General features: G+C 39.2%; 1 protein-coding gene across 1 annotated transcript in view; it reads right to left on the bottom strand.

The window, feature by feature from the left end:
• The window catches only part of SCG3 (secretogranin III), a 45604-nt gene extending 22742 nt beyond the window's left edge, over positions 1 to 22862 (bottom strand). Inside the window, exons 1-10 of the mRNA XM_060095303.1 lie at positions 22462 to 22862; positions 21725 to 21777; positions 21178 to 21223; positions 20867 to 21082; positions 15786 to 15928; positions 14812 to 14961; positions 11770 to 11947; positions 8914 to 9030; positions 5128 to 5211; positions 3150 to 3287 (exon numbers count right to left, since the gene is read on the bottom strand). Coding sequence (XP_059951286.1) covers positions 3150 to 3287; positions 5128 to 5211; positions 8914 to 9030; positions 11770 to 11947; positions 14812 to 14961; positions 15786 to 15928; positions 20867 to 21082; positions 21178 to 21223; positions 21725 to 21777; positions 22462 to 22552 — 1216 coding nt within the window. The 5' untranslated portion in view covers positions 22553 to 22862. The remainder of the gene's footprint in view (positions 1 to 3149; positions 3288 to 5127; positions 5212 to 8913; positions 9031 to 11769; positions 11948 to 14811; positions 14962 to 15785; positions 15929 to 20866; positions 21083 to 21177; positions 21224 to 21724; positions 21778 to 22461) is intronic.
• Positions 22863 to 23104: the final 242 nt, after the last annotated feature.

Consider the following 23104-nt stretch of genomic DNA (forward strand, 5'->3'; position numbering starts at 1 on the left):
GTACCCAGAGTAGTCAAACTCATAGAGACAGAAAGTAGAATGGTGGTTGCCAGGGGCTGAAGAGGGAGGGGGAATGGGGAGTTACTATTTAATGAGTTTAGAGTTTCAATTTTGCAAGATGAAAAGAGTTCTGGAAATGGATGGTGGTGATGGTAGCACAATGGTATGAATGTACTTAATGCCACTGAACTGTACAGTTAAAAATGCTACAACGGTAAATATTATGTTATGTATATTTTACTATAATTTTAAAAAGATATTAAAAGAACTTTACCACTCATCCAAAGTGGGCCTACGGTTGATTGGAAGTATCAAGGCAGCATGACTGGTCAGCAAAAGCGACACTTATATCACCAATTCCCCATTTCCATGCCCATGACAAACATTATTAATTAATCATCGCAACATTCTTTCCTCCTGAGTCCAGATGCAACCTCATAACCTTTCCCAACATAGGCTACCGCCAAACAATTAGAGTTCATATGTCAGTAATGTCAATATAGCAGAAAATTGTTGTAGTCTATGAAATCCATCCTAGAGAGAAGGGGGTGTAATAATCTAAAACTTTGTGAGATAGGAAAAATCGACATGAACTTGATATATTAAGAAAAAATTTCTTTTTTGGCCCTGTGTCCAAAAGTCCCAATAACTGGAATACAAGCAGTACCTTTGGCCAACATCACCACTCATTTGAACTTATGTAACTCGGGTTGGATTTTCTATATTTTCTACATAAAGGAACCAGAACTCTTTGAAGGAGAATTGATTTCAAGGTTTTTTTTGGTGGGGGGACAGGAAAATTCAGAGTAGGTCTAGAATAGCCTGTTTAGGAGTTTGGGATTAACAGATACACACTGCTATATATAAATAAACAACATGGACCTACTGTATAGCACAGGGAACTATATTCAATATCTTGTAATAACCTATAATGGAAAAGGATCTGAAAAAATATATATATATTTTGCTGTATACCTAAAACTAATACAACATTTTTCTATAGTTCAATTTAAAAAAATAGCCTGTTGTTGCCAGAGAGCATAGATGCTTTAAAAACCACTGGGTACAGGGCAAAAAGGACAAAGGAGAAACTTGGAGGCAGGGTTACTGCCCAAGCTACACCAATTTAAACAGAAAAATCATCATCGTCGTCACTATCATCATTAACTGGAACAACTTACATAAATGGAGAAATTTAATATAAAGTGTTAATGAAGAGAGTAGTAATATAAGAGAGAAATAGTTTGTACTTTTTTGTGTGCGTGTGTGGTACGCGGGCCTCACTGTTGTGGCCTCTCCCGTTGTGGAGCACAGGCTCCGGACGCGCAGGCTCAGCGGCCATGGCTCATGGGCCCAGTCGCTCCGCGGCATGTGGGATCTTCGCGGACCTGGGCACGAATCCGTGTCCCCTGCATCGGCAGGTGGACTCTCAACCACTGCGCCACCAGGGAAGCCCAGTTTGTACTTTTATTGCAGTTATTAAGTTACAAGGTATTAAATACATAGCTAGCTTCTTTCTTTTCTACTTAATACATAGACACTGTTAAGCATGGGTCTATTATCAAGTATGAATGTGAACCTGTTGCTATTTGTATGAGCAAGAGAGATTGGGAACTTGTATGAGGGCCAAGCAGTCTCTTCAAAATTAAGAGCTATACCATGAACATGATCAGCTTTTGTGGTCTCCTATCATATTACAGCAAGGAATAAGGGAAGTCCCTCAGTTCATTGCCACTAATGATTATATGTAATAAACAATGAAAAAGGAGCCCAATGGTGTATTTCCAGATGATAAATTAGCTGAATGTCACACTTGCTACCCCCTCTCCCAAGAGAGCAATGACCCATTCCCTCAGCTTCCAGGGAAGGAAACCTCTAGATGACCCTACTAATGAGATACAGAAAAGATATAAATAGGGTTCCAGTTATACCAAAGAGTTCAATATATCATGACAAAAAAATAAAGTAGGTTTAAGCCATCTGTTCACAGCTTCTGGTAAAGACATTGAGTTTCAGAAAAAGAATATCTATCTGAGATACAGACATAAATTTTCTATGATGTAACCAGCACACTTTGTAATTAAAGGGGCTTGAAACACTGGACTGTGCAACCAGATCCCACATCCTGACCTGAAATCAGAGGGTTAATGACTTTGAACTTGCAACTTCATAGGGTCTTTTTCTTTGGGTATAGTAAAGTTTCTCAAACCTTGGAAGATGTGAATTTATATCATATAGACTTACTAGAGCTGAGTAATAATTTGACCCCAGGAATGTGTAAGAATAAGGATAAAAACAAGTTTTATAATTACTGGGCTAGTTTTGTGTGTGCTTTTCTGCTTTTTTAAGGTATTTAGGTTATTTAAGGAAATGTAATATATTTGATTTATGATTTTTAATCAAGTCTTTGAAAGTGTCAGATTGCAATCAGTATAAATGATTAAGAAAATTTGCTTTGTTAAATCCATAAATTTTGATGACTTTGTTAAATAAGTAGTATGTGACTATTAAGAGGAGTGTCAATTATGTTTAAATGAATATTGATTAAGAAATTCATAAGATCATAAATTGGACATTGAACAATGCACAAATGGTCATGAGTGTTCCTCCCAAAGTGCAAAAGCCCATTGGACGTAAAGTCCATCAAATGATGAAACCAGGGCTTCCCTGGTGGCGCAGTGGTTGAGAATCTGCCTGCCAATGCAGGGGACACGGGTTCGATCCCTGGTCCGGGAAGGTCCCACATGCCACGGAGCAACTAGGCCCATGAGCCACAACTACTGAGCCTGTGCGTCTGGAGCCTGTGCTCCGCAACAAGAGAGGCCGCGATAGTGAGAGGCCTGCGCACCGCGATGAACAGTGGCCCCCGCTCGCCATAACTAGAGAAAGCCCTCGCATAGAAACGAAGACCCAACACAGCCAAAAAAAAAAAAAAAAAAAAAAAAAGATGAAACCAGTTTGCCATTCCAGGAGACTCAAGACCATTAAAAAAAATTGCTATTCAAATAAAGGTACCACGTGCTGAGTCTTCTGTATACAGATGATGTTAATTTCTCCGATTTGGTGGGGCTTGACTTTTGGATGACACTTCAAGTGAAAGTTTTTGCTTCCCCAATTTCATTGTCAACGTAGAGCTGTCAATTCCATACCTTTTGGCTCATCTGTCTTTCCTCTTGGGCTGGAGTCATCATCTTTTGTGGAATCCTTCAAGGCTCCATATTCCTTTTCCATCTTAGCAGCTTCTTCCTTGGTACTGTCTGTTTCTTCATGACTCTTCTCTGATGGCACTGTAATCAGATTGTGCACTATTATAACCCTATTTCCTATCTATTAATTAATTCCTAGTGTAGAAATAAATTTTATTAAAAAGGTGTAGTTTGAGGTCAGATCATTTTTTGAGCTGAAAGAGATCTTAGTGATTATCTAGTGCAACTCCTCCCTCCCCACCATTTCACAGAAGAGGAAACTGAGGCCCAAAGCAGGGAGAGAGGTGCCGAAGGCCACCCGTTGAGTTAGCAGAAGAGCTGGGCCAACACCCCCCACCCCCAGCTTTCTGGATTCTGGTTGTGTTTTTTCTGTTCTGCCACACTGTGTTATTAGAGTGTAGATTATTCTCCTTATTTTAATCAATGTTGGCATTCAAGTGGGATAGGTCAGTTTCCAAAGTAAATCTGAGTCTTGATTCCAAATGAAAATAACTCTGTAGTTGCCCCATCTCTCCTTGATGTTGTTTTTGAAGAACAGTCTGTTACTCAGGGTAGTACCTAAGGGTTTGGGGCTATGGCTGGACTTCTCTCCTGACTCTTTCTTCATACTCCCTTATCCCTGGTCACCCTAATGCAAAGAAGAGTATCGGACCCTTGCTGTCAATAATAACGCTTGCTCACTTCTCACTTAAAAATAATTATACTTCCTTCTAGAAATCCTATATTGAATTAAAGAATCATAAAACTTGAAGTAGGTAACCCCTTGAAAACAATGGTAATGCATCCCTGTAGTCAGTAAAATAGGGAATGTCAAGCAGTCTAATGATAAGCTTTTTTCTTTTTTCAGTAAAAGGTTTATTACTACAGAAAAATAGGAAAAAAGAAAAATCAGTTATTGTCTCCTTAAACATCCACTACTAGTGTTGTAGTATATATATATACTTTTTTGATGCATATTTTTTTCATACTTGTGGCACAATTTTGTTCCTTGCTTTTGTCATTAGCATCATTATGGAAGAATGTTTCCATGTTATTAAAAACTGCTTGAAAACATCATTTTAAAGGGCTGTATATTCTATCAAATATAGGTACATAATTTCTCTGATAGGGACACAAAATTAAAGTATAAGAGTTTGTGATCTTGGGCTTCCCTGGTGGCGCAGTGGTTGACAGTCCACCTGCCGATGCAGGGGACACGGGTTCGTGCCCCGGTCCGGGAAGATCCCACGTGCCGCGGAGTGGCTGGGCCCATGAGCCACGGCCTCTGAGCCTGCGCGTCCGGAGCCTGTGCTCCACAACGGGAGAGGCCCCAACAGTGAGAGGCCCGCGTACCGCAAAAAAAAAAAGAAAGAAAGAAAAAAAAAGGAGTTTGTGATCTTTTCTCTTTTTGTGCCTTCCTCATCCCTGAAATTCTCCTTTGCACAGCTCTGCTCCGTGGTGTTCGCCATGCTAAGCAGGGTGGTGGGTAGAGATGCAGAAGTGAAGAAACCAAGAGAAGGGCATAAATCATACCACACGGGGGCACAGACTGTCCCAGAGGAGAAAGAAGAGCTGGGAGGGGAGAGAATGGGAGGGAGCAGCAGGTGGGGGCAGAGGGTCAGGGACAGTGGTGATCTGGGGAGAGAAAAAGATACGTAAAGGAGAATTTTAGGAAGGATTGCTCAACTTGGGATATAGCTCGCACCTTTGCCCACCAGCCACCGCTTCAGTAAAGTCCTCATTTCTTTTCAATGCTTCTTGGGATTAAATTTCTGTGCTGACTGGCCAAGGTTATAGCTACTTAATCCCATGGTTGGATTTCAGGTTTTCAAACTTTTTGAAATCTGTAATTCTTTATCAATGTTTATTGACGTTCATGATTTACCACTCAAAAGGGTTATTTTGCTAAAAGCTGGGGGAAAAATACTAAAATAAATCATACCTGGGAAAAGCTTGCTCTTATTGTCAGTAACATTTTTTTCTAGCTTGTTCTTGGTCTGAAGAGCAATTGTTTCATCCAAGTTTTCTGGAGGGGGGAGGAGAAGAAATAAAATTTTATGTCCTACAAGACGATTTCAAAGTTTTACTAAAAATGTTTAAATCTCACTAGAAATAGCACAACAGCAATTCCACAATATTAGCACTGCTAGTAAGGGGCTTTGATATGGATTATATTTCATTGACTCTCAAGATGGAAAGGCATACAATTTGAGATCCTCAAGTTCAGCTTCCTACTCAGTTAATTGCAGAAGTCCCTTCCACATTTCTGTGACCACTGTGATTGAGGCCTATAATGAATGGACAGCTATGGTTTTGGCCTACTCAATGCCTTCTGGTAACTACACCTTGATTTTCCTTTGGAGAACCCAGACCTCTTCCACTCTCAGCATATTTGCTCCACTGGTGGCTGAATAACCCAGGCCTGGCTCCTCCAGCCCTCAGGCTATGGTGATTGGTTCAAGGAGGAGCACATGACTCAAGCCAGGCCAGTGAGATTCAATGCTAAGAGAAAGAGGCTCTCTTTCCACTAGGATTGCTATACTGCGCAGATGTGAGATTGGGGCTGTACCAGCCATCTTGTTTCCAGAATGGAGCAGTTTATCTGGAATGAATCAACATACAAAAAGTCAGTGAGATGGGGAGGGATAGATTCCTCACACTGTGGTAGGCTTCACAAACCTGAAGCCAGACTACTCCCACCCCTGGACTTTTCAGTTACATGAGGAAATAAATTCCCTTGTCGCTTAAGCCAAACAGTTGGATTTCTGTCATTCAGGGCTCTCACTAATTCATGAGGCAGCCAGTTCTATTGTTAGTCTTAAAAAATATTTTTTTCACTAAGATAGAACATTGTGTAAGTTTAAGGTATAGTACGACATACTGATTTGATACACTTATATTCTGCAAAATGATTACCACGGTTAGCTAACACTTCCATCATGTTAGATGTCTTAAGGGCGAGAATTTCTCTATTTATATTAAGCTGAAATCTGTATTCTTGTCTTTGTCCTAATTCTGCTCTTTGGAATAACATCTTGTAGGTGTTACCAGATAGGAATCTAGACTGTGACCACCTCAAGGCAGTCAATGAATTAGAATCCACAACCCTGGTATTCAGTTATTTAACCAGTCACATATCCATCTTACTAACAGGACAGGGCTATTTGCAAACAAGCATTTCTTTGCAATTAGTCTATAAAGATTCCGTTATTACTTTGTATTACTTCTCCCCAAGAAAATTCTTCCTTCTACCCTACCCCATCCCTTTTTGAGAAGAAAATCAGTATATCCTATTGTGTGACACATTCTGCTTTCTTCTTTGAAATAGCGACCACAGCTGGCAACCTTTGTAGTCACCATACATTGTTGGGACCAGAACAGAAGGGTAGATCACTGATCATTGTTTGTCACATGCTGAGATGGAGGAGAGGAAGTTAGTTAATCCTCTCTCTTCTACCCATGCTGCCCCTGAGCCCTCGAGGGTCTGAGGGTGTACCTTCATGGCAGCGACAGTCAAAAGCCAACATGCTTGTACAGAAAAATTCTCTACATACAACTCATTTTCTGATTGTAAAAGTTATATATGAAAATGAACAGAAAGTTATAAGGAAAAAATAACACTTACTATGCCCAGATAATGTTTTGGTATATTTCTTTCTAACTTTTTTTTTCCAACTTTCTTTCTTTATGCATATCCATTTTTTAAAACCAAAATTAAGGTCATATTCTAAATGGCTTTAAGCATTCAACAGTATATCATGGACATTTCCTCCGTCATTAGTCTTTATAAACAATATTTATTTATTTATTGTTTATATACACTATAATTATTTAAAATTGTTTATAAGATATTGTTTATAAGATATTGTTTATAAACAATATTTAAAACACAATTTATAAACATACAATTATTAAAAATGCAAACATTAAGAAATAAAATTTAGTCTAAATAAGAATTAATAATTTATGTAGTCTCCTCTTGTGGGGTAGCAAGTTTATTTCTATTGTTTTGTTTCTATAAGCCAGTGCTGTCCAATAGAACTTTCTACAACGATGGAAATACTCATTTCTGTGCTGTTCAATATGGTAGCCACAAGCTACCTGTGGCAAGTAAGCACTTGAAATATGACTAGAGCAACTGAGAAACCAGATTTTTTATTTTGCTTAATTTTAATTACTGTTAATTTAAATAGCAACATGTGACTATCACACTGGACAGCACAGTTATAAATAATAGTGGAAATACCTGGCTTGCACACAAGCCTTTGCAGCATCTCTAATTAATTTCCATAGAATAAATGACTTAAGTGTGAAATATAAGTCACAGGGTATTGATATGAAACAATGATTGATTTGAAACAATGTTTTAGATATACTATTAAGTGGGTAAAGTAGGCCACAAAGCACGGTGTGTAACTTAAGCCCATTTTTTGTTAAATAAGATAAAAGAAAAAAAATGACATAGGTATGTATGTGTATGTGCGCATACATTATTATGTATTATATACATAATATATATATTATGAATGATTTTTCACTGTCTTTTTAATATCTTTCTGCATTGACTGATTTTTTAAAAATAAGTATGTTCTTTTATAATCAGAAAAAAAAAGTAAAACTGGTTTTCATGTAGAAAAAAATGGCATTTATACAGAACAACTCTGGATTACTCTATCCTATGAGATTTTCTCTTCCATTTAATTCTCCCTCCCCCATCAGTGATCAGAGTAAAGGGGCCATGAGTTCATCTTGCCCAAAGGACCTCTGAGATGAATGGTATTTGGTGATTAACTAAACCAAGCAGGAAATCAAAAGGCTTTTCTTCTTTTAACAACCTGCATGCAGAATCAAAGATTGTTTAAGCTTATCTATAAAGTTCAAGGAATCAAAGGTTGACAAACGTTTTCTATAAAGGGCCAGTTAGTAAGTATTTTTGGCTTTGCAGGCCATATGCAGCTACTCAGCGTTGGCATGGTAGCACAAAAGTAGCCATGGACAACACTAAAACAAAGAAGCACAGCTGTGTTCCAATAAAACTTGATTATGGATGCTGAAATTTGAATTTTATGTAGTTTTCTCATGTCACAAAACACTATTATTTTGATTTTTTTTCAACCATTAAAAAACATAAAAGCTGTTTTTAGCTTGTGTGCTATACAAAGATAGGTGATGGGACAGACTGGCCCATGGCCAGTAGTTTACCAGCCCCAGTTAGAGGTAACAGAGTCCTTTATTTCACAGATACAGAAACTGAGGTCCAGAAAGGTGAGTGCCTTCCTCAGCATGACAGACCTGGTCTGAGGCAGAGCTGGGACCAGGAAGCAGAACTTCTGATGCCTAGTCCAGTGCTCCTTCCTCCTCACCACACACAGGCCGCACTTGTTAAAATCAAGACTTTTTTTGCAACCATGCAAACACAATTGGGGAAGAAAAAGTCAAATTTTAATAATATTATCTTTGAGGAGATTATTAGAAAATGTTAATAAGACAAAATATAACAAAGGTGAAATGTTTGTATTTGAACTGGATCTATAAATATAAAGAGTTGAAAACGTCTGGTTAATTTTATTTGTATGTGTTGTCAAGCTGGGCAATTCTGATTACCCAGATGATTCAGGCTACTTTGGCATAAATTATCAAATTAGTAAAATAATTGTTGCCAAATCTCTCATTCATTTTGGACAATGAAAACTAACCACTGTGAAAACAAAAGAGGTAGGACTCTCACCAAGGTAGGAAACACCTTCTTCTGGAGATATGGTGCCATATTTTACCATCATCTTCACAAAGTCAATCAACGTTTTCATGATAGTAATCAGGGTTTCTTTCTCTTTTGCCTCTTTTTCTATATAAAAGGACAAAATAATTTTTTAAAAACTAGTGGAGTATAGCTTCATCTTTCAATGTTAATTTATGAAATACAGCATCTTGTTGAAATAGTTCTCCCTACCTATATAGCTAAACCATTTATAGCTAAAATATATTTAATTTCTGAAAAGCCCAAGACTTGATTGGTAATACAGAACAATGTACAGGTATACTGAACTTTTTCAGAAATGGGTAATTATAACTTCTCCAAAAAGGTTTACCTTAATCTACAATATTTTATGTATTTATTATTTTTTTTAATTATTATTATTTTTTTTTGCAGTACGCGGGCCTCTCACTGTTGTGGCCTCTCCCCTTGTGGAGCACAGGCTCCGGATGCGCAGGCTCAGCGGCCATGGCTCACGGGCCCAGCCGCTCCGTGGCATGTGGGATCCTCCCGGACTGGGGCACAAACCCGTGTCCCCTGCATCAGCAGGCGGACTCTCAACCACTGCGCCACCAGGGAAGCCCCTACAATATTTTATTGATAGAGTAGATGATAGAGACAGTTTGCAACCTGAGATAACATAAACTCAAAAGGAAAGTTAGAAGATTGGTAACCCAACAACCTTTCTCTACTCTGCTCATATGTTTTTGAGGGAAGGAATGACCTGTTTTCATTAATCAAGCTTAATATTTGAAATAGGGACACACATGTTTCTTTATTTTTTAAATGCAATGTTGATTTTTTAACAGTAGTATATATTGCTTTCTAACATTTATTTCATTTGAAAGAATAAACCCATATAGTGAAAATATTCCAATGGTACAGAAGTAAACAGTGAAAGCAATATTCTCTTCCTCTCCGTCCCCACAACTCCTACTTCCTATAAGCAACCACTACTAACAATATCTTGGAAACTTCATATTTGACATACTGTTCTGTATCTTGATAGAACAAAATGGCCAATGATTCCATAATAGTTCAGTGGCTATATTAATTCTAAAATCAGAAAAAAAAATCTATTTCCATTTTTGAAGGAAAGAAAAACTAAGTTGCTAGAGGACTGCTTCCCTATTCTTTCAGCTGCCAGGAAGGATTTTCTCTACATACTTCTAGCCTTTCCCCCCATTTTTTCATCCTCCTCACAGATGAGGTTGGTAGCCAACAGCCATTAGTCTACTTTTCTTGACGGATGGGGATTTGGAATCTTTCTTCTTTACGTTCCCCTGGAACAGTGGAAGGCAGGGACCTGAAAAATGTGCCTGCTGTGCAGACTCAAACTCTTCCAGGATTGGCTGTTCCAAGAGCTAGACTGAGGGTAGGAAGTAGACAAGCCCACTGCTGGCTCTCACACCAAGCTACATTCTACAACCCGGTCTGTATCAGTAGCAAAGATATTTTGGTTTTCTGTCTGTTTTAAGAATTTCTCAATTGGTTCAGACCTTGGGTAAAAAAGATGGGTACAATCAAAGACCTCAGTGTAAGTACTTAGATTAAAAGTCTATAAAAATAAAGGCAATAAGGAATGGGGTCAAGGAAACTGAAAGATAAAAACACACAAAATAAAGAATATTCCATACAGTGGAATCTTAAAAATACCACAAAAGTCACAAAGTTGGGAGAGAGGAAGGTGGGAGAAGAGGCGCGGGAGAGAAATCCTGGAAAAGGGCAGGTAAATAATAACTTCAGCAAGCACATTATTTGCTCAAGGTCACATCCATATAAATATTTGGTATTATGATGATACACTTCACTGACAAGAAGTGACTCACCAGGATGACAGAGGTTCTGAGCTCGGTATCTGCCAACCAGTGGGGCAAGAATAGACCCTCAAGATGTACAAGCCTTGCAGACACCAGCAGGGGGGCTGGTGCCATCTGGCCAATGTCTGGGATTGAAGGACAAAAGGATGTTCCCCAGAAATAAAGTCTACTCTAAGGTCACTTCTTGGGGAAAGATGTTACAATTACAGAAATCTTTATTACAAATGTTCAAACTGGCGATGAATCTTTAAACAGGAAGAAGAAAAGCTATAAGGCAGTGCAGGGCAGCTATATGGACAATAACAACAACAGAAAATTGGCACATTATTATCCTCCTTGCAGATTAACCAAAAATAAACATGAACTGAGACCTTCAGTCAACTTATTTTGGTGCACATAGAAAAGAAAAGAGAGCAACACATAAAGGACTTTAAAAAAAAAAAAAAAGCAGAACATTTCCCAAGCGTGTTTTGGGCTCCTGACCTTCGTTAGTCCAATGTTTAGTTCAATTCATTTGAAGACAAGTTGAAAATATCTAAAAAGCCAAATTCTGGATCATTTAAAAATAATAAATTATGTTCCATACACTGTTCTTACTAAGAGAGGAAAATAAAGCCTTTTTGAAAAGAGACTTGCAATAAAAGTTGAGGCTGAACTGGGTCAGGCCAGGAACACTATGATTCATCTCTATATTGGTACAAGGTTCACTACAATCCCAGGAACACAGCGTGTGTTCAATACCTGTTTATTGAACAAATAAATGAACCCTCTGTTAACATGAAGATTAAATTATCCAGAAATTCCACCTTTCCTGATTACCCTTTCCTAAATATTCTGTGGCTAGTACACTTCTTTTGAAAAAAAATCAATGTGAACTATTTTCCCCGAGGCCATAATATATGTCATTGACCGTTGAATTTAGAAATTGAAAACAGGAAGAAAAAAAACCCACCCACACATTTCCTGGAATTACTGTTTCTGTTCCACATGGTCAGAAAGCAATGTTTACCTGAATCAATACTTTTCAGTAGTGCATAGAAGTTTGGGAAATACTGGAGTTCCTCAAAGTTGTCTTCACTGTATGTTTTAGTTCTCCTTTCCAAGCCGTTCGTCAAGGTTAAGGTGTTAGATACTGTTTCGTCATTTTCTCCATTAGTAAAACCATCTTGAATTGCTGCCTTTGGAGTCTCCAGTGGGGGAAAAATCAATACAAAATAAACATTTTTGTTAGAACTGATGACAATCCAGGATGATTCTTTCCTCTGTGATGCCCTTGAATTGAAGTGCAAGAATATCTCTTCCTTTGTAAGCTCCTGCAGGATCAAACTCTTTTGCAGGCGTGTGGGCATCTAGTTACATGGGAAGGTCATTGGGATTTAGAGACAGGTGCTTTACCGGAAGACCCTGGCTCCTGCTCAGGGGACAATAGACAGGTTCCTGCTCTGGCCAAGTTTCCCTCCACCAGTTCTCATGAGTATTTCTTCATAAGACTGCCTTTCACCAAGGAGGGGAGCTTTGAGTTTATAGAATCTACCAAGAGGGATGGTGCCAAGATGCAGGAAAGTCTGTCACAATGTCTAATACTAGCAGAGCAGTCATACCTTAGTGATTCCTGGGTGACATTTTAAACGCTGGCTGGGAGGGTACACAAGAATCTTTTTCCCAAACCTGATGTGTGTCCAGTGTTCCCTATCTTAATGATCCATTCTCCATTGAGTGAACTAGACAGAAATGTAAGAGCCCTTCTTGCCTCTTCATTTCCCTGCATTTCGATCCACCAGTAGCCTTATTGGCCATACTGTCTAAATTTATCCCAAATTTGTACATTTCTCACTTTCTCCACTACCCAACTCTAGTCCAAGCTACCTTCACTTCTTACTTTTTAACTGGTACACCACCCACCTTCCAATCTATTCCCAACCCTGCATTTTCCACATTGTAGCCAGTTATCTTTTAAAAAATATGATCATGTAACTCCTTTGCTTAAAATCCTTCAGTGTTTTCCCATTGCTCTTATGATAAAGATCAGAATCTGTACATGGCTGATAAGACCCTGCTGATCTGGCCGGGGTCCACATCCCCAGTCTCATCTCTCATTGCTCTCTCTGTGTGGCAGCCACACTGTCCTTGTTTCAGTTACTTGGGTACTCCACACATCCTTCTCTACATATTGCTTATCATATTCACAAGTTAACTCCTATTCAGCCTTCAGTTTTTGGCTCACGTCACCTCCTCCGGGAAGCCTTCCCCAAGCCTAAGTCCAAGACAGGTTCCTTTTTTATGAGGTCTAGTAGAACCATGTTTCTTTTCTCAGAGCATTTAATGCAGTCACAATTAAAATACATGACTGGGCTTCCCTGGTGGTGCAGTGGTTAAGAATCTGCCTGCCAATGCAGGGAACATGAGTTTGAGCCCTGGTCCGGGAAGATGTCACATGCCGCAGAGCAACTAAGCAGGCGTGCTACAACTACTGAGCCTGAGCTCTAGAGCCTGCGAGCCACAACTACTGAACCCACGTGCCACAACTACTGAAGCCCGTGCGCCTAGAGCCCGTGCTCTGCAACAAGAGAAGCCACCGCAATGAGAAGCCCGCACACCGCAATGAAGAGTAGCCCCCACTCGCCGCAACTAGAGAAAGCCTGCGCGCAGCAACAAAGACCCAACACAGCCAAAAATAAATAAATAAATTTATTTATTAAAAAAAAAAAGTAAAATAAAATAAAATACATGACTATTTGAAGACCATCTACCTCTTCCCTTAGACCTTAAGCATCATGAGAGCAGGGACTGTATCTTTTTAAATGAGCATTGTATCCCCAATGTTTGGTACATAGGTGGTACCTCAATAAACATTTACTGAAAGAATATTTTGTTTGCATTTATGCATTTAGATAATATGAGTGAGCAGGTCAAGCATATGGACATTTTAGAGATGGGAAGTAAGGAGTATATAATGGGAGTGAAGGATCATGAAAATGGCTATGTCAGTTTTAGTTCAGATTGGTAAGTTTGAGTAAAAGCCATGAGTCCTGTGATGAATCTAGATAGTTTTTTTTTTAGGGTGGGTGGATCTTCAAAAGCTGTTTTTAAAAATGGCAGATGGTGGGGATTGGAAGTAGGGAGAGCAAAGGAGAATTTTTGGCTAGCAGTAAAAAACAAAACAAAAACAATCCATACCACTTTCTGTTTTCTAGCCTTCCCTAAAATAGGACCATAAGTCTATATGCCCTTTTTCCTTGTATTTGGGATAGGATGTTGGAGAGCCGTGGGGTATGGGTGCTCTGGTGGAGAAAATGAGAGGAGAGGTGAGGAGTTTGATATCCTCTTATATCCTCCTATAGTTAGCTCCATCTAGAAGTTTAAGAAGAATTCAAGGAGGAGAGAATGATTTTAGTAGTTTGGCTGAGGCCAAAGAAAAGATGAAGAGGCAAGGAGTCCGGCAAGGACAAGGACAAATGAATGGCAAGTCTAAGTAAAGGATGACAGGCCTCTGAGCCAACGGAAAGAGGAAGGAGCAGGTGGAAGAACACAGGTTAGACAGAGAGGCAGCATGAGGCAACTAGCTCTAAGGAATATAAAAGCTGGTGTGGAAAAGGATCAAATCAGCCCAAGTTTCTTTTTTGGGGCTTTGGGAGCAGATGATGACATCCACTGTGAACAGAAGTTGGATACCAACTTCTGTTGTGAAATACTTGGATCCAGTGCACTGTGATTATACAAATTGTTATGTGAAATAACCGTTTCACATAATATTATGCGTTATGTTACTCTGGGGTAAAAGGCATAATCTTTGCTATGTAATATAACATTCATCTTTATACTATTTTCAAAGTGGAGTTCATTTACATCTTTTAACTCATTGGTATTTCATTAATGTATATATTTGAAGTGAGCTAAAAATGTCACATATCCCAATTCTTATTTGACACAAACTGAAGTACTAATTATACACAGATTGTATTAATTATATACAAATACAAGTATACATACACATTCATGCACATGCATATACACATACATAATAGATGCATATACATTTGGATATACATACCACTTTCTCTGGTATTTTTCCAGCCTGACTCTCAGTCCTGTTTGTTGGCTTATTGAGTTCCTCTTCATAACTGTTGGCTTCCTTAGAGATCAGTTTTTGTAAAACCTCTGCAACTTCATCTTCCAGTGTGTGTGCCTGGCTTTCTGTGATCTGTTATAAAGAGTCAAAACATAGAACTGTTATTCCCATTTTTGTGATTTAAAAAAAAATCTAGACTAAACTCTTTAGTTGAACACATACTTTTAGAAGACTAGAGAATGTTCTGGTCTCTCTTCTGAACATCCCTTGATTATGCCTCTACTACATGCTGGCCTTCACAGTAACTGCCCAGCACTCCTGGGAAGAAGTGTCTTTGGGCCCATTGTGCAAGCATCAGTCCTATCTGTTGGAATCCACAGAATACTTAATTTGAGAAACAACTTGAGGGTTGTTTCTCAGTCCTCAGCTGCAGGTCATAGTAGGTAACCTCTGAAACCTGCAAATTTAGTGCTCTCCTAAAGACTGCCAGGTCTGTGTTAGTAACTGGGAGCCAAGCTGGGGCAGGGTCAGTTTGAATTGCTTAGGGCTTCCCAATCATTGTGTGGCTTTGCACATCTTACTTCCTTCTCATCTAACACATTTTTTTTTTAAACTTCTGCTGGTTAAATCCTAACCATCCTTCTAAGCTCACTTCAAACACCTCCTCCTCTGAAGCTTTTCCTTATTGCACAACTGGATATAATCCACCCTCTGGCACACTGAACCACTCAGATGGTTCTTATGCACCTTGCATCATGAGCACTTGTGTACTTGTCTAGTGCCTCTGATAAACCATAAATTCCTAGAGGGAAAGAATGGTGTCTTACTTGTCCTCGAGACCCATGGTGACTGGTATAAAGTAGATGCGTTATAAACATTTGGCTCTTTGAATGAAGGGGCTTGGCTTCTTAGCATATTCCAACCTAAGATTTGGTTTATTCTCATGCATGACTTACTAGGCCAAGATTCAGCAGTTTAGAAACGATCTTGTCAAATACTCCTCTGTCATTTTCCTCATAAATCCTGGTAGCAATTTTCTGGACAATGTCTTCAGCAGTTAAAGAAGTTCCATCTAGTTGATGAAGGCCATCTGGATCATCTAGACAGAGCAATCACAACTTCACGTTGTATTGATCACAGACCTATTTCTTGGATTACATTAGATTTATAATCTATATCTTGTACACTCAAATATGTTTGGAATATGTTTAAGGTGGTGCTTAGTCCATGTAAACTCTTGGTTTAAAATAAAATTTGACTTCAAGTTAAGAACCTAGGATAATGGAAATTCTGAAAGCTTCTTATGTGATTATAAGAGGAAGATCTGAAAATAACACAAAAGGCCTCTCCGTTTTTAGCACTAATAGTACAAAAAGTAAAATACTGTTAGATAGTATGCAGTATTGTTCAAAGCACCCTTCTATATATTATATAATTTGATATTCCATTTCCCCACAAGAGTAGATTGGTATTATCTGCACATGTACTCCCTTTGCAGGCAAATTCCTGGGCTGAGGGTGGGGAAACCTGCCTTACACCCAGAATCAGAGAGTATGTACTGAAGATTTTATGACTTACCTGGAATAACTGTTTACTTGTGAGTATGTGTCAGGGTACCTTTATGTAAGGCAGCTTAATGTGACAAGCCTCTTTCTCCAGAGAATAGGAAACTTACTTTATGTGCCTGCAATTTAAGCTTTTAAAATGTGATCCCAGGTTTGCACAAAGCAATATGTAAATCTATGTAAATCTCATCAGAGAAGCTTGCAGATATGTATCCTTGGCTTTCCTGGGAATACATTTGGCAGCATACTCCAAACTAAAGCAAGGGCCCTTCCTGAAGGAAAGGAAGGATACAGTAGGGTTGGTGGCAAGGAAGCTTTGCACTATGTCCACAGAGCACTCCCAGGAATTAATTGGTCTTTTCCAATCTATACCACATGGAACAGTATATTAATATATGCAAGTTTACAAGGCACTTAACCTGTCACTTCTAGGCAGCTTGGAAAGATCAGACATTTAGCTCCAGTGATCCCTCTTGCTATCTATATATCCTTGGACCACTGTAAAGGAAGTTAATAAGAGTATCTATTTCATGGGATTGTGAGGATCAAATGGAATAAGATGTAAAAGCACCTTTTTTTTTTTTTTTTTTTTTTTCGGTAAGCGGGCCTCTCACCGTTGTGGCCTCTCCCATTGCGGAGCACAGGCTCCGGACGCGCAGGCCCAGCGGCCATGGCTCACGGGCCCAGCCGCTCCGCGGCACGTGGGATCCTCCCGGACCAGGGCACGAACCCGTGTCCCCTGCACCGGCAGGCGGACTCCCAACCACTGCGCCACCAGGGAAGCCCAAAAGCACCTTTTAAATTGACAAGTATCATATGAAAGTTAACGTAGTTCTATTATTATGAACCATAGATTTGTACCTGAAATAAAGGAACTACAATTATCTTCTAGAGAAAATAGACATTGCATCCCTAGCCAAATCCTACCCTAATAATTCTGATCATATTCACTCAAAGAATGAAGAACCTAGTACATATTTCTATTCTGATTCTCTCCTTTTCTTCCATAGCTCCTGGGGATTCGTAGACTTTTTCTAGACTCTATGAAGCTGGAAGTATGTGCAGCCTCAGGCAGAATATCCTCTTCTTGTTGTTTGGAAAGAAGCTTAGGAAAATGAGCAGGGAGAGTATACACAGAGGGCTGGAAGTTCTCTGACAGTATATGATTGCTGAATTGTTGGCCAACCCATGAGCTGTGAGCCCTTTGAGTCCTGTGTACCAGCGTGACGAATGAGCAGAAAAGTCCCTTAGAAAACCTTGTAAAATCAGTTCCCCTCCTGGCTGACTGAAAATTGGGTTCATCACCCATGTTTTTCAGGAGCAGAGACTCACTATCACTTAGGTCTGATTTTTCCATTTGTGGGTTGCAAGTCAGACTCTCGGGAATATGTGGAGCAGAAACTTCCCTGGGTCTATGCAGAGGTGGAAGCATTTATTTCCCTTCCCACTTATCCCTCGGGATCTGAAAAAGGAAGAATAGTGGTTGCCTGCTGAAGCTGGGAAATAAATGAGATGACTGTTTTTCAGTTCATTTACTTCACAACAGGAAGAACATTAGCAACACTCTGAAGAAATAGCCTCCTCCTCTGCACTGCTGTATTCTCTTGAGCCAGGAACTTCAGGCTCCCATAGCAGAGTTTCGCTAGATGGGGTTGATAGTTGAGCAGTTGGGCAATGCTCCTTGCCTTCCAGTGATTTCCCCTGCTCCTCTACAATGGACAGAATTACTCAGAATGGCTTCTCTACTGCTCGTGAAGGGGTGTTTCACCCTCCTATACAGACCTCAGAGGGAAACCAAGCATGAGTTCAACATTTATAAGTTTTTAAAGCATTTACAACTCTAAGTGGATGCAAAAGGGCCTTGTTCAAAGTTGTTATCTGCTCAGTTACATTTGAATCTCCAGGCATCTAATATGGCACTTGACCTTCAATTATTCAATATATTTGTATTAAAGTCTTAATAGGGGCCAGGACTGGAAATAGAGTAATAAAGAGTTTAGATGTGGTCCCTAACTGCACAGAGCTTACTGTCTAGCTCATAGACTGATACATAGTAATTGCTCAATGAATATTTGTTTGGTGAATGCACACAGGAGCCACAAAGCATTATTTCCTAAAAGAAACTTACAAAAATCCTGAATCATACATACTGTAGAAAACACTGAGAAGGAGAATTGGTGGGTCCTATAGCACAAGCCCATTTAGAGGTTTCCTAAAGATATAAAAGCACCCTGCAGAAGTTAGGTCCCTTGCCCTCCCTTCTGGGATGTAAGTCTGCATACCTCTGAGGTTCTAGTCACCTGAATGGTCCCAAACCTTCTGGTTCCAGGATTACCAAGGTATGAGAGAAAATAAGCAATTCACTCATATCATTCTCTCCAAGAATCTCTTCTGTATACTCCAGTGGACTTAAAATGACCCCTAGGGTAAACCTGGAACCATCAAAACTAGCACTTGGTAGTTCTGAACCTATTTGTATGTTAATAAAATGTTGAACAATTTAAACATAAGCTGCTCAAGTTAGTGATCAGATCACAAACAGATCTGCCTCTGTCTGCATGTACAGCCCATCTGACCAAAAAATGCAGTCAAACAAACTTTAGACTATTTTTTCATTTTATTAAATCAAATGGTCGATTCAATCAAAATGGTTAAATCTATTTTTCATGGGGCTATGCCCAGTGCCTATTTATTTCTAGCCCAAATATTTCAGTTTAAAAAGTAGAATTCAAAAAAAAAATGTCCCTGGGAATTCCCTTGTGGTCCAGTGGTTAGGACTCATCGCTTCCACTCCCATGGGTCCGCGTTCAATCCCTGATCGGGGAACTAATATCCCGCAAGCCACGCACAGCACAGCCAAAACAAAACAACAACAAAAAAACAAAAACAAAACCCTCACACACAAAAAAACCCCAAAACATTTCCCTGAATAGTATACAATATGAAGTGTGTCAAAATATAGACCATCTCCCCCACGCCATCCATATAAAACACACTTCTGAATTCTCCTCAGGCTACGATAGCCTATAAAAGTCAAATTTAATTGGCAGTTGTTTTCTGACAGATAATCAGTATAATTCTCTTGTGGTCCGTGGAAAAGAATTAAGACACATAAGAAAATATGTAGTCACTCCTAAACACCAGTACTCAGAATGGAAGACACACTGAGGAATACCTCAATGCCTAGGTATCATAGTTAATTTATTCCCTCATGTATTCTTTTATTTGTGCATTTGTTCATTTATCAATTCATGCAACAAATTCACGAGCTCCAGACACTTGGACTACACCGTCTCTGTTCTCATGGAGTTTTCAGTTTAGTTTAGGAGAAAAAGATAAATCATAAGTAGTCACACTCAAGGATATAAAATTACAAACTGCAATAAGTGCCATGAAGGAAGGAAATAAGGTTTCTATCAGATCATGTGTGCTGGATGAACCTAGAAAAGTAGACAGCCCATGTAGGACTGTAGAAGCCACGTTAAGGATTTGGGGTTTTATCGTAAGAGAAATGGGAATCTATTAACAGGTTTTATGCAAAACAGAGACATGCTCATGTTTGTGTGTTGAAAAGATCACTCTGGCTGCCACATGAAGGATAAGATGGAGAGGGTCGGAGCGAATGCTAGAAGATCCATTGGAAGATTTTGCTCTAGTTCAAATGAGACATGATTGGAGCTTGGAAAAAGATGGAGGTGATTGGGGATAGAGAAAAAAAATTTGAGAGATACATAGGAGATAAAATTGCTAAAACTGATGGATTAGAATTTGAGAGGTAAGGAAAAAAAGAAATAGTTTGACTCAGATTTGTCTTGAAAAACTGGATGTATAGCAGTGCCTTTCCTAGAGGAAAGAGGGCTAAGTTGTAAAGTGTACAGAAATTATGAATTTAATCTTAGACATGTTAAGTTTGAGGTGCATCTGAGACTTCCAAGGGAAGATAAGTTGGTAGTTAGCTAGATATAGGTCTATAGTTCAGAGAAGTCTGGGCTAGTGATACGAAACATCAGGATATAGATGGTAACTGAAGCCGTGGAAAGGTTAGAATGATCTAGGGAGAAAGGATATAGCTAGGAAGAGAACACTGAAAAGGGAGTAACGAATATTCCACTTGGGAGGGGAGGTATTTTGTTGATTTAATTGTTTGAGAATTATGATATTTTGCTTGTACTAATAGTTAAATTGGAATGTTAAAATGAATTCAATAATATAAAATATAGAGAGTAGATTTAAATTTTTTTCAAAGCATCAGTAAAGGAACCTTTAAAGAGAAAATAAAATCTGGGCTTCTGTGGAGCTGGAGCTTTGCACATTATCAGTAAGTTTGGGCTTTATCTCAATTTTGGACATGACTAATAAAGGATTGTAAGTGTGTAAGAGATATTTTTAAAATATAGGACTTTCTCTTAACCCATAATGGGAAACTCCAAATTAGAGAAAATAGGTAGCAAAACTTCTTTTTCTTCACTTACCTTGAAATTTATGATCCAGTCCACTCTTAGTAGAATCATAATCATCAATCAGTCTTCGATTCTTGGTTGAATCAACATCTTCCAGGTTCAATTTATTATCATTTGGAGAACTTTTTACAGACTGTCTTTCCTTGTCATTCTTTTCCTTTTCTGTTATAGCCTTTAGAAGGTTCAAGTTATCAACAAAGGAATAATTGCTCTCACCTGGCTTGTTTTCTGGAAGAAAAGCCCGTAAGCCAGGCACATCCATTTTAGTTAAGCTTCTCATAGCCTACATTATTTAAATTAACATCACTGTAATTTCTTATTACCTGAAGGGTATGTTTTTTTAATCTTGTCTGCTTCTGCTTCAGCAATCTGTGAAAGAAACAGGAGATAGACGTGGTTTTAAATCATTACTCCACCACTTACCAAATATGACAGCTCAATAATTTAATCTCCATGGGATTTAGCTTTCTTGTTTGTAAGATGTAGTTAATAATTTCTATCTCAAAGTATGTCATAAGGATTAAATGAGATAAAATAAAGGGCAGATGGTCTATAAATATTAATTCCCTCTCTGATAATATTGGTAAAAGATAAATCTCTGATAAAGAAATCTTACAATAGAATGGATGTGATGTTGAGCTTACTGGGTTATTATGCAGGCAGCTCTTTGTATTATACTGAACTCTCTATATTTAACTGTTGGGACATAAAAATTACCAAAATTATATTTCCCATCATAATTTCAATGTTTATTATTAAGCTCCTGAGGTTTGTGAATTCAAAATGGCTAAAAATTTGCAGCATAATTACATTAAATAATAATAATTAAAATAAAATGGAACAGCATTTATAATTTTACTTCTGACCTACCTGCTCATTCAAAGGTCTTTCTGCACTTAATTCTCTATTATGTAGGGGTTTGTCTAGAATAAACACACACAAATACAAATTTAATTGTTCATTGGAAAGACAATATGTCTCATTAAATAAAATCTTCAAAAAAAAGGAGAAATATTTTTGGATGACTGTGAAACAAAAATATATATTAACAAAGATTATCAAGGTTATACAATAACGATGATTATCAGTGTTGCCTTGCTTATTATCTTGGTGTATTTCCTGAGTTAATAGAATTACACTTTTTTTTTTTTTGACCAGAAATCTAACATATTGTTCTAACACTTGGTTTACCAGCGGCTTTCAACTAGACAGAGCATAGTCTGGATTGGTATTATTGGCACATTAAAAGCTTTCTTCATACACTGCACGTTTTATGAATAGAATATCTGAGAAAGGTTGTAAGATGACTAGGAAAAAAAACAAACCCAAAACCGAAAAACAAGCCATATATTAGGCGGGAAAGCCACCCCCTCCCAATTTCAAAATAAGATCTTTCAAAACAACTTATGTTATTGTTCTATCACGTAAAAAGTGAGGGAGGAAAATCTGTCTTCTGGCTCTAAATTCGAACCGATTTCTCTGTCAATATGCACGGATATGACGTGATCAGAAAAAGAGGCAAGGTGATTTACAGCTCGCGGATTATACCAAGCTTTACCTTTTCATGGCGAAATAAAAGGGAGGTGGGAAGAAAAGTGTCCACGTACCTTGGCTGCCTGCCGGTTTGGGGAAAGCTTGAATTGGGCTGCTGTGGAGCACCAACACCACAATCCAAGTGCCGGTCCAAAGGAACCCCATTCTTCCACGCTTGGCTTCAGAAACAGCCTGGCGCCGGGCTCCCGGAGCTATAGCTTTTGTTATGAATGAAAAGGAGGAGTAAAAACAGGAAGAGCTAGGAGGGCGGGCGCGGGGAGGGCGAGTGGCGGGGACTCGGAGCTGGTGGAGCTCTCTGGGGCTCCGGAGTAAAGGGATTAGAAAGACTCTGGGCGCTCGGGACTCAGGTTTTCAGGTGGAGGAGAGCGCTGTCCGCCCCGTGGGTGCTGAAGTTCCTGTGACGCGAAGCGGGCACCGGGTCGGCTAGGGCGTCGCCTTATTCTCGCTCCCTACTTGAGAGGAAGTGAGGATGGAAGCGCATGCTCCCTGCGAGCCAGAGGCGGGAAGGGGTGGCGTCAGCGACTCCGAAGCTACTCCAATCCCCACAGCGAGTGGAAGCGGGGAGGACGACCGACTAGCGAGCGTATTTTCCGTGCCGCAGTCCTAGGGGTGCTCCTGCGCTCACGATCACCTGGATTGCTGTAAGCGTGCGCATCGTTGTCGTAACCTCCCAAGTAAACGTTACCTCAGGGACCA

This window comes from Mesoplodon densirostris, chromosome 4, assembly GCF_025265405.1.
Source record: "Mesoplodon densirostris isolate mMesDen1 chromosome 4, mMesDen1 primary haplotype, whole genome shotgun sequence".
NCBI classification, from domain to species: domain Eukaryota; kingdom Metazoa; phylum Chordata; class Mammalia; order Artiodactyla; family Ziphiidae; genus Mesoplodon; species Mesoplodon densirostris.